General features: G+C 42.6%; 1 protein-coding gene across 6 annotated transcripts in view; it reads right to left on the minus strand.

The window, feature by feature from the left end:
• Positions 1-12,565, minus strand: part of BPIFC (BPI fold containing family C) — a 55,183-nt gene that overhangs the window by 30,682 nt on the left and 11,936 nt on the right. For 3 of the 6 annotated variants that reach the window (XM_029204880.1, XM_029204881.1, XM_029204883.1), the window contains 4 exons: positions 12,071-12,165; positions 11,261-11,294; positions 5,557-5,680; positions 3,770-3,890 (listed from right to left, as the gene is read on the minus strand). In XM_029204880.1, coding sequence (XP_029060713.1) covers positions 3,770-3,890; positions 5,557-5,680; positions 11,261-11,263 — 248 coding nt within the window. In that variant the 5' untranslated portion in view covers positions 11,264-11,294; positions 12,071-12,165. The remainder of the gene's footprint in view (positions 1-3,769; positions 3,891-5,556; positions 5,681-11,260; positions 11,295-12,070; positions 12,166-12,565) is intronic. The other 3 variants (XM_029204882.1, XM_029204885.1, XM_029204884.1) reach the window with 3 other exon arrangements.

A 12,565-nucleotide genomic window follows, 5' to 3' on the forward strand; every position in this document is an offset into this window, starting at 1 on the left:
ACACTGGAGTAAGCACTTCACATGTGTTACCTCATTTTAACCCTCACCATAATCCTATGAGGCTGCTGCTGATTTTGCAATCTGCAATTCAGAGATGAGAAGATAAGAAACTTGGCTGAAGTCATAGATAAGTGGTGGAACCAGACCTGGAAGCCTCCTCAATCTGTCTTCAGGCTTCTTAACCAGGAAGCTATGGCGCTTCGTGCATCGTGCAAAGGGCACTCGGCTCGGAGCCAAGTTTTGTGCTAGCTGTACAACCTTGGGCAAGACACTTAACCTCTTTCAGTCAGTCACTGAAAAGAAGTGTGACTCATGGGAAGGTTGAGAAGACAAAATGAAGCCATCTGTGTATAACTGTTGCACGGGAGAAAGCACTGTTATGAACTAGGGAAAATTTTAAGATGTGACAGCCAATAAGAAAGGATTATTTGTTATTTCCTCTTTTCTGCATCCTTTCCTACCTATTCTCTGTCAAATATCCTGAGGATCACCGTGAAAAGAGGATGGTAGAGATTAATGTATCTTGGAAATATTTTCATTTTGATACGTATAGGTCTAACTCATTCTTTGTAATTGCTGCAGAGTAATCTAAGCTATGGATTAAAAAAAATCATTGCTTTGTGGGTAGACATCTAGGTTGTTTCCAGTATTTCTGCATTATAAACAGTGCCACAGTGAACATCCCCATATATGCTGTTTGTGTAGATGTTTCTCTAGGGAGCGTGCTGAGAAGTGGAATTGTTGGGTCAAAAAGCATGCCTAAAAAAATCCTTAAAAATCACCTCCTAAAATAGCACTGTCTAGGGGCTTCCCCGGTGGTGCAGTGGTTGAGGGTCTGCCTGCCGATGCAGGGGACACGGGTTCGTGCCCTGGTCCGGGATGATCCCACATGCCGCAGAGTGGCTGGGCCTGTGAGCCATTGCCACTGAGCCTGCGCGTCCGGAGCCTGTGCTCCGCAACGGGAGAGGCCACAGCGGTGAGAGGCCCGCGTACAGCAAAAAACAAAAACAAAAACAAAAAAAACACTAATGTGAGCCATATATGTAATTTAACATTATCTAGTCACATTAAAAATGGGAAATATTATAATTTGAACATGTAATCAATATAAAAATTGTTAATGAGATATTTTATTTTCCTTTTTCAAAAATAAACAAAATGCAGTATGTGTTTTATATTCATGATGTACCTCAATCTAGATATTGCATTTTCAACAGAAATTCTTGACCTGTATTTAGAGCTGATAAAATTTTCAATTGAAAGAGTAAACTTACACACTCAAATTGTTCCAGACTTAAAAGTTCTTCAGTAACTGAATCATGTGAGTTTTTAAATTAAAACTGAAATTAAAAAAATTAAAAATCCAGTACTCAGTTGCACTAATCATACCTCAAGTGCTCAATAGTGACATGAGGCTAGCAGCTCCTGTTTGAACAGCACAGGTCTGAAATTATTGTACCAGTTTATCTGTTCCCACTAGCAATGCATGGGAATACCTGCTTCTCCTCATCTTTACCTTCACTTTATATTACAGGAATCACCCTGGTTTTTCTGCTGTGGCATTATCATCAGTGTAATTAAATCATTAGATTTGTAAATATATATTTAATGTTCATCTCTCTCACTGGACACTAAAGGCACATCTGTGTCATTCACTACACTATACCCTATGCCTAGAACAAAGCCTTAGTACACAGTAGGTGCTCAACAAATTCCTGTTGAATGGCTGACTGTATTATAATTAGAGCATCTGTCATATTAGACCATGAGGCAAACGAAGCCAGAGGCCAGAGTTAAGGATAGGGGAACAGAAAAATACAAGACAGTTGTATTCTGATGAAACTGTGGGGCTTCAATAGGATTCTTCAACTGTTTTTTTTTGGGGGGGGGCATAGTTTCTTTACAATGTAGTGTTAGTTTCTGTTGTACAATGAAGTGAATCAGCTATATGTATACATATACCCCCACCCCGCTTGAACCTCCCTCCCACTACCCACCTCATTCCATCCATCTAGGTCTCCGCAGAGCACCGGGCTGAGTTCCCTGCGCTATACTGCAGGTTCCCACTAGCGAACTGTTTTACACATGGCAGTGCACATATATCAATCCCAATCTCCCAATTCATCCTCCCCACTGTGTCCACACACCCATTCCCTATGTCTGTGTCTCTATTCCTGCCCTGAAAATAGGTTCATCTGTACAATTTTTCTTCAGAGCTTCTTATTTGTGAGACAAAAATGAACCCCTATTTCATCTAAGTCACACTAATTTTGTTATATTCGGCTGAACACTTTTCCTGGTTCGTACCATCACCCCTACATACCCCAGGGAGCTGAAAGATCTCTGCTTTAACCTATTTCTATTCTTGTTCCAAAACACCTGATGTTTGTCAAAGATGTTTACCAGTTACACCTCAAAGGAAACTCTACAGTCGTCCACCCTGAATCAGTTCCAGCCTAAGTGCAAGAGCAGTGTCTGTGCCAAGGAAACGTAGAAGTGCCCAAAGGTTGCCTTTGTCTCATCACCGTGCTAAGATCTCCGCCCAAAGAGGGGACTTGTACTTTGCTAGGCACAATGAGTGCCGGGCGCAAGGGACTGTGCATGCAGCACTGTTCCTGGAAATCTCTGCCCTTTTCCCCAGTTTCTGATGATGCAGTGGCCTCTTACCCCTTAAACATCTCCCACTTGCCTCCCATGGGGAGAAGGTGTCTTTAGAGCATGAGCTCTCCCTTCTCCATTCCTTGATCAACGAATACAGTTTCTGCTCTGCTTTGCCGAACCTTGTCTCATTCATCTGGCGTGAGAAGGACCCAGTTGGGGTCCACCCAATCTGAGAGGGTGGGGAACAATATAAATATAATCTCAAAACTCTTGGCTTGGGTGAGACAAGGATCTGGATCAATGTGGCAATTCCATTGTTCTTACACTGATGGTCTATGCTGTCACTAAGTATATCAGCTAATCTGTGTTCAGCAGCTTCAGTTTTATGAAGTATCTTCACATTTGTTACATCACCTGCTTTTTATTGTTTACTGATTCTGACATTTGATTTTATTGCTGTAACATGGTAGAAAAGATTATAGCTGCCACCAGAATTCTTCTTAGGAAGAGAAGTTTATTGGTGGGAAAATTACTTGGAAAAGTATTTAGGATGATCCTTTGGTACCCAGGAGTGGGTGGAACTGCTATGCATGAGCCCAGGGGAAGAAACTGACGTTGCTCCAGAGAAGCAGAGGAGGTCTGGATAGCAAGAGGGCAGAAAGCATGTGCCTTGTAATCCACTCCTATGACCTCTGAAGTCTTGACTAAACTTTACAAAATAAGACAAGATGTAGTGAGAGCGGATTTGTTTGTGAGACTGATATTGAACTCTGCATCTAAGTTTATGGGGGTAGGGGTAGCAATGGAATGAACAAGAATTTCATTTAGAATTCTGGGGGCAAGGTGCCCACAGCCGACATCTGCATCGAATTAGAACTCTCATTTTAGGAATGAGGAGAGGGCACTGAGTCTCTGAGCAGATGCGCCAGGTGCACACAACGAGTGTGCAGCAGAGATGTGACTTGGACCCACACGTTCTGAGCCAAACACCACATGCCGGCTCCATGACCCCTTTTTCTTGGGTGGTTTATCTGATAAGCCTTTCACCAAAGGTTGGTTAACTTCTACTCCATCCTGGTGTTACACCAGGACTCACGGTGGCATATCCACAACCCTGAGATTTTAAAGATTAATTTCACTGCTAAAAATGTCCTTCTCTTTTACTTACTTTATAAGCTTGTAGTTCATATAATCAATTTTCAGAAATTCAGGAGATTCAGAACCTTTTAAATCTGGGATGTTTCTTTCCTTGACCATTTGCTCAATCATCTCCACCCCAGCTTGAATGCCTGGGAAGCAACCAAAGAAAATGTTTATTGATAACAAAGATGATGATGGCATAATATCATTAAACACACAAGTTAAATTTATTAAGTAAGCCATACTCTTAGATACTGAGAAAACAGGATTCTAACAAGGTGGTTATTATTGTCCCTACTTTGCAGAAGAAAACACTGGTCCTCAGAGAGGCCAGTGAAATTGTCCAAGAACCCAGAGCTAACAGCATGGGAGAATGTTAACACAGGACAGTGTTATAGGAAAAGTACAAAGTATCATCGTTATCCAATTTCACAGATGAAGAAACTGAGCCTCAAAGAGGTTAATTCTTGCCTAAGTCACACAGCTAAGAACTGGGGAAGCCAGTAGTCAAATCTGGGCAATTTGGCTCCAGAATCTATGCCTGATGGCCAGTTCCAGAAAGTTATTCTACATTGTCCTTTTTCCCTCCTAGATTCTTTAAATTCAGGAATTTTGGAATGGAGGTCCATGGACTGTTGGGAACACTTGAAGCCCCTGAAATTCTAATGAAAGATTGTGAGTGGGTCATGTGTATGTGTATCTATCCCATTTTTTAGGGGAAAATTTTCCAGGGTTCACATTTTATTTTTTTATTTGCAGTACGCGGGCCTCTCACTGCTGTGGCCTCTCCCGTTGCGGAGCACAGGCTCCGGACGCGCAGGCTCAGTGGCCATGGCTCACGGGCCTAGCCGCTCTGTGGCATGTGGGATCCTCCCAGACCGGGGCACGAACCCGTGTCCCCTGCATTGGCAGGCAGACTCTCTGCCACTGCGCCACCAGGGAAGCCCCAGGGTTCACATTTTAATCAGATTCTCAAAGGATCCCAGCACTCCAAAAAGGTTAGCAACCACTGCTTTTGTTTAATCCTGGAATAAACCCATCTTTATATAATAGCACCACAGAACACATTTCTCTGAGCTCGTGGAGAAACAGAGCCCTCTTCCACATTAAAGAGCTTGAGAAAAGTAACTTAGTAACGAAGAATGATCTTTTCATTTTTACCTTCTCAAGGAGGAAGTTTTGCTTATACCCCTTCCTTTACAGCTTAAGCTCACTTCCACTTATCCTATCCTTTTTGGAGATTAAGAAGAGCAGATTTTATCCTCTATAATACTGTGAATAATACTGTAATATGGAGATGTAAAGACAGAATGTAAAGGATGGAACGATGGAACCGAAGGCACTATCAGACAGCCTAGGTTTGGATCCCAACACTCACTTACTAGCTGTGTGACTCTGCAAGTTACAAAGCCTCTCTGTCCTTCACTTTCCTCATCTGTAACGTGGGGACATTAGCAACTGTGGAGGTGTCTGTTCACATATGTGAAAATAACAGTAGGTAATATTTGTTGGGCATTTGCTACTGTGAGATTCTGTTCCAAGTACTTTATATGCTCTAAGATGTTCATTGTGTATGCATGTGCGGGGGAGTGAGAGAGGGAAAATATGAATCTGTGACTATGTATGGATATGCCTACTGTCAAGGTGATTACTTTTTAGACAACACCTTTCCCCCAGCCATCTTAGTAGCTCTGGATCACCCCACTGTAGAGCTTGTCTCAGTCATGAGACAGACCAATCTGAGCTTCTGGATTTGGGTCACAGACTACACCTGGGAGGTGAGTACAGCCTGGCTTTTGAAAGCATCCAACTCACCATAGTCCAGAGCTCTCTGAGTAGCCCTCGCCTTGATTCCAGGGTAAATGGTCTGAGCGGATGAGATGTAGAGATTCCACAGGAGGAAACATCCCCAGAGGACTTGGACCATCTTTGTACACATCTGCAATTAGTCAACATTTATAGTCCTTTTATTATTCTTAACTTTTTCATTGGCCAATTCCATCTAGCATTTCTAGGCTTTCTCACTTTCATTGCTTACTTCCAGAACTTGCTCCATCCATCCATCCATCCATCCAGTAATCATTTATTGAACACACTGGAACGTATTCTAGGTGCTGAGGATGTAGAGATGGCCTATGTGTGGCCCCTGACCTTTGCTTCCCACAGAATAGTGGGTGAATCAGACATACACACACAGATGATTGTAACACAGTAAGATATAATGCAGTGCAATACAAGAGCCTTACAAAAAACATAGCAATTTGGATATGCCTTGGGAAGGATAATGGGGGTGGGATGGGGGAATTCTTGAGTTTTAGAACAAATGAGTCAGTAGTTTGGAAAGGTGGCCTCAGTGGATGTGAGGCAACCACTTATCTGCTTAAAGATCCTTGATGACTCTCCTTGGCCCACAGGACAGACAGGTCTAAGCTCTTAGCGTGGCAATCAAGGCCGTTCACAACTGGCTCCAAACTTCTTCCAAGCTCCTATCTCTCCTCCTGTCTAAGTGGTAGTGTTCTGAGCTGGCCACACTGAGCTATTTGCTATTCTTCAATTTGTCAGTTCTCTCATGATTGAGGGCTTTTTTGATAACCCTCCCAATGTAAACACACATGCACATACATCTCTTTCTCTGTCTCTCTGCCTCTGGGTCACATACCCACATCTGTCTGGTGAATGCATCCTCCAGGGCCAGCTCCAATGTTCCCTCTGTGAAAGCTCCCCTTACCAGGCCATTCTGACACACGATGGACTTGGAGGCAGCCCCACCTCTTCCACCACTATCCCTCCAGCCACTACACCAGCCAGTATAATTTCATGTGGATGTTTACAACTGCCTCCTTACTGGTCTCTCAGGTTCCCTTGCCCCCTTCTGGCTGTTCTCCACACCAGAGTGGGCCTTGGAAAATGAAAGTCAGACCTCATCACCCCACCCCCTTTCCCGTTAAAACCCTCCAGTGGTTCCCCATCTTACTCAGCATAAAAGCCAAAGCCCTTCCACCAAATGCAAGGCCCTGCCCTGCCCACACCTCTACCTCCTCGATGACCTTCCTTAGCACACACGCCTGGCTCACCTGGCCCCAGCCTCACCGGCTGACTTGATCTTTCCTATCACTCTAAGCAGCCTGTACCCCAGGTCTCTGCACTTATTGTGCCCTCTGCCTGACCGAGTCACCCTCCAGATAACCACATGGCTGGGCCTTTCACTTTCTTCAGGTATCTTGAGTGTTGTCTCAGTGAAGCCTTTCCTAACCACTCTATACGAAACACCCTCCCCCATGACCTCGATATTCCCCATGCTTCCCTTGCTTTACTTTTCTCCAAAGCACTTGTCATCATCTAGTATAGTCTACAGATCTTATTTATTTTCTGTCTCTCCTACTGGAATTTTTAGGCTTCATGGTGAAGGACTTCATCACTTCAGCACCTTGAACAGCGACTGGCACACAGTAGGCAATGGGTAAATATATTTTTTTTAATATCTTTATGTTAGTATAATTTACTAACATAAATTACTTAATTACTATAAGATGTAGTATATACTACATCTTTTATGTAGTATAATTAATGGGTAAATATTGATTGATTGATTGAATGAATGAATGAATGTCTCTTCCTTGAAACCATGAAGTGGGCCAGGTATGCCTTCTGAGGTTCCACAGTACTCAGTGCAGTCCTTGATCTTAATATGTACCATCCTGCAATGTGATTGTCTTTACTTGTCTATCTTACTTCTATAACTCCAGAGTCTAGTACAATGCCTGGCACATAGTAGACACATGGAAAAACTTAATAAACATCTTCTCCAAGGAGAAAGGCCACATCTTATTCACTGTTATATTCCTAGAACTTGACACAGAGTAAGTGTTCAATGTATACTTATTGAATTAATGGACTTGATGAATTAATGTCACTCCATTTTCTTGATGAATGAAGCAGAGGTACCAACAGCAACAGTGACATAGGTTTCTTTTAACGAGGCTCACAGCTGAGTGAGTAATACATTTACAGGCCTTGTTTCTAGTTCTGGGAGTTTACAAGCTGGGTGAGCTATCCTTATTGCATTCACACAGATACCCATGGAGTTAACACACAAACATGAAACAAATCAGGGAAGCATTTGTGGGTGTGGTCAGGGAAGAGGAAGCTGTAGGAGCTGTGCATTTAGACAGAGCGAGGAGTCAGGCCAGCTGGGCAGGGAAGGATGCATAGAGGGGCTGGGACTCAGGAGCAGTCTAGATGAAGGCAAAGGTCATTGTAAGAGGGGTGTGTGTGTGAGAGAGACACACACAGAGAGAGAGAGAGAGAGAGAGAGAGAGAGAGAGAGAGAGAGAGAGAGAGTCTGTGTTTGGCCAAGATAAGCAAGAAGTTTGATAAAGGGGTTTGTGTGTGCTCTCGGGTAAGGCCAGAGAGGTAGGAAAGGGATAATGCAGATGAAGGGGTGTTCCAGAGAATTTATTTGAAAGGAGCAGAGCAGTCTGGTCAAGGGAGGGAGTGTCCGAGTACGGCTATTGCTAGCCTATCTTGCGCTTTTGTGTGAAATGAGAAAAGGTGCCCTCTGGAGATATACCAGCCTCTGGCACAAAGTGGGGCCAGAAGAAAGTGTTCTAGGAAAATCCCACACTAGTGTATCCAGCTTGGTGGGGAGAGAAAAGGAGGCTCCATTCATCCCTTGTGTTGGCATTTTGTCTAGCGCACAAGCTGCCCCACTCGTACAGTGGGCCTATGCTCAGACTGGTGAATGCTCATGAGGGCATTTTGCTAGACGGCCATGAGGTTGAGAATTAGGGTCTTGACGTGTCTGTTCTGTAGTTCATGAATCCATCTTCAGGTGTGAGAAGAGGCTGGCTCAGTCAACCTGTTTACATTTCTCACTTGATCTCCCAGGAGCCTCCTCCGTATAATCCCGCCCCCTGCCCATCCCTGTCCAGACAAGTCCCCAAACTCACCCCATGTTTCCTGACTAATATCCATGCTTATGCTGTTCCCTTTTACTCAGGGCTGCAGAAACCCTGTGCATCCTTAAGGTCCATTGTAACCATAGCCTTCTTTCTGAAGCCATTTCTGACTTCCCTAAGCTAATCTCATTTCCTTCTGAACCCTCAGTCAAAATATATGTTTATTCACACGTCTATGTTTATTTTTTACTTATTGTCAGTCTCCCCTACCAGAATGTAAGTGCCATGAGGGCAAAGGACTCATCAGGTTTGGAGGTTTTAGAGCCTGGCTTGCTTGGTGTCTTGGACACAGTGAGTGATTGATAAGTCCTGGTAGAAGGAATCAATGAATCATAAGTAAAGGAATAGCCCTCATTTCACTCTACATTATATTATGGTTCTTTGCAGAGGTGGTTAACAAAGCACTTATGCACTAGCGGAGCACATTTACCCGTCAGAACAGATGTTGGCCACAGTTCTGGAGCAGGATCAGAGAGGTTAGGTACCGGATCGTGGGCAGCACAGAGGAAGTCTTGGAGGGGTGGCCAGTGTGGCTGGCCTACGCTGGGGGCTGGGGTGGGGGACTCTGAGTAGTGACTACTTACTATTAGATACTGAGGTCTTTCAATATTTTAAAACTGCTATGGCCTTATGCATTCAGTGTGATGTCTCAGCTCTATGGAGTTGGTTTGGGTAATAAAGGACAGTCTACAGGAAGAAGCTGGGCAGCGTCAGGGTGAAGACAACACTGAGGAATGAGAGTGAGAGCTGAGGGGAAGGAATTCCAGTAGGAGAGGAGGGTCTCTGATCAAGCAATGAGTAATCTGAGGGCTGGAGGAAATGTGAGGAGTGGGATAAACAAGCGTGAAGTCCTCCACATTCTGGGAGGCAGGGTGAGATCAACAACACTTTATACTCAGAACGGATGCAGAAGTTAGGTCCAGTTGCCATCTGTTCTAGGCCTTCCTTGATCCTTTAGTTGTCCTGGGAGTGGTCCAGGGTCCTTGAGAGGGGGATAGGTAGAGATGGATGGGATTGTGGGAGTGAGAGGAACACTCCTGGGGCTTAGATTAGTGGCTATTTACCAACTGGTATAGAAGTATTTCCACGTTTTAACAAATGGTGAGCCATACTGATGTGTAGTCATGCTAATATCACTGTAGGCAAAGAATTGTAAATGGATGTGTCCTGCCTAGGCAGGCATAAGAGAGAAATTTTTTATTGAAGTATAGTTGATTTACCATATTGTGTTAGTTTCAGGTGTACAGCAAAGCGATTCAGTTTATATATATATATATATATATATATATATATATATATATATATATATGATTATTTTCCATTATAGGTTATCACAAGAGGGAGATTTTTTAAAAGAGGAAAATATTTTCAGAGTAGTGGAAAGCAATGGGAAAGAATGTTAGACCAAAAAGTATATATCCATTAGACTGTATGCAAAGTAAGGTAGAAATTATGTCTCTGCCTGGCATATATCAATAAATATTTGCTAACGGACCAACCGACTGCTTACAAGATTCTGGTGAACTAAGGAAGGTTCTAGAAAATGTTGAAAGAAATGAGAAAATCAAACCATCATATAAATAGCTCTCCATTTCTACAGTGAAAAAGCACAATAAACCAAAGCGGAGGTATTACTTGTGAATGGAAGAACAATTAAAATAATAAGTTTGTATTTCTTCACCATTCACAAAACTCACAACAATACTATCATCCTCCCCCCATCTTAGACATGTGGACACAGAAGCTTAGAGAGTCCAAATGACCTGTCCAAGATCACATAATAAGTCAGACTCTTGGGAATCAAACCTGTTCTTTTGGCTCTTAATTCTAGTGTTTATGGTTTTCTTTCGTTTAATGACTTGATAGTGCTAGATTTTTCATTTTAATCTGGGAATTTTAAATAGGAGTTGCTTGATGCCATCTTATATGTGGAAAAACTCATTAAGCATCTGGAAAATTTCAAGCATCAAAGTGCAAATCCCTTTGTATTTTCTTGGGTACGAATGGAGTTTTAAATTCCCTTCCAGCAGCGAAAAACCTCTTTTCACTTCTTGGTTAAAGGAAGTTTCTGAAGTGGTCTGCTTTGATGGAGATCCAGGAACTCAAAACTGCACCTAGAAAACACATATTTTTCCTCTAGAAATTTTATGAATGAATAAAATTACTGGGCTCTAAAGGGACGGATTGTATGTAACTTTCAGTTGAATTGTTTGGGTAGGATGATAATTTATGGGCAGGGGAGGAATAGAAACTTGTCAAGCCAGGAGATGATTCCTAAAAGGTTAGGTAATTTGGCGGACAAGTAAGGGCAAGGTAAGTTGCCTGTTAAAAGAAGGAATCCAAGATGATTTAAAAACCTGCTAGCAAGTTACCTATTTCGTTGCTTCTGAGGAATTGCTTCTTTCCAATATTCGAAACCTCAGAAGTCACTGCATCGCCATACCAATGTTCAGACAGAATAACACTTGTAAATTACTTGGCTCTTACTTGAGCCATTTTGATGACCGGAAATAAGAACACTCAAGTACAACTCAGAAAATTGCTGAGACAGATCAACTTACCATTACCACTCATGAAGGAGAGCTTTGACAGACTCTGGAAAAATTAAAAAGGACTGATGAATGAATGAAATGTAGCCTTTAAAATAGAGGCAAAGTTTGAGAAATTCAATTCAATTGGTTTAAAGAAGCCTAGTCTATAAGAATATTCCAACCTAACAGTTAAGACAAATAATAGCATTGGTAAAATGTCTATATCAACAGGTATGGAATATGGGCAGAACTGGAGAATATTTCAAGGGATTCAGCATACACGTCTGATGTTATACCAAGATCTCTAATGACAAGGGCCTTGAAAATTTACACCAAGTCTTCCCTCACCCCCCAAACTCTATACTTAACACAAACAAACAATTCAGGCAGATGGGAAGGTCCTTTGCTTGGCAGGATCTAGGTCACTGATATGGTTTAAGACCTGGTCCCAAAGCACAGAGATCACAGCGGTTCCTTAATCTGAACCACACCAGTTGAGAGACAAGTGTGAATTTTCTGTGCTGGGTGCCCCACTGGAATGGAGGCAAAAATAAGTCCAGACTACTGAGCAACAAACACTTTTAACACTGCTGAAGGATGCAAAACTAAACATGTAGTCCAAACCAACTCTTGTTTCTTTCTTAGAGCTGTTAGTCTTCTGTGTGAGTGACATAAAAAAGAAATAAAACAGAAAAACCTAGGCAGACAAAAATAATTCAGGATACGTGACAGGGGGCTGTTCAAGGTGTCCTGCCAGATCTGGGTCATCTCCAGCAACAAGGTAATTCCCGTTGGGAGACTGTGCACTGGCAGAAACTGAAGTTTGTTCATGATTCTTACCTCAAGCAGAGGAAGTATCCAAAGCCGGGGAGCACCTTTGATTCCCTCTGCCTTTGAAGTCGATGTACTTTCCACTTGAGGCTTGAACTCAGCTGCTGCAAAGACAAGATAATTAAGTCTAAATCATCTAGGGGTGGATTTTTTTAAAAAGCCTCTTTCAAAATGTGACACATAATTGCTTCACTTCAATTACCCAATGACTTGAATGAACACTTCAGTCTCTACCTAGACGAGAAAACAATGCCACCTATGCAATAATTATCTCTCTAACACACACACACAGACACACACACACACGCACACAGACACATACACACACACACACAAACTTGTGAAATTTTTATGGCTACTTCACCAGAATGCTTAAGTTAAGAATTCCAGTGTATTGAAAAAGGTGTTAAATTGTATTGAATTGGAAAAGGAAGAACTTTCCTTTCTGGGATAGGAAGTCAGTTTCCCTCGGTTAGGGTGCCTGCAGTTGGTGGTGCCACTACT

Source organism: Monodon monoceros, unplaced genomic scaffold (genome assembly GCF_005190385.1).
Source record: "Monodon monoceros isolate NGI ecotype Baffin Bay Population unplaced genomic scaffold, NGI_Narwhal_1 Super_Scaffold_6, whole genome shotgun sequence".
NCBI classification, from domain to species: domain Eukaryota; kingdom Metazoa; phylum Chordata; class Mammalia; order Artiodactyla; family Monodontidae; genus Monodon; species Monodon monoceros.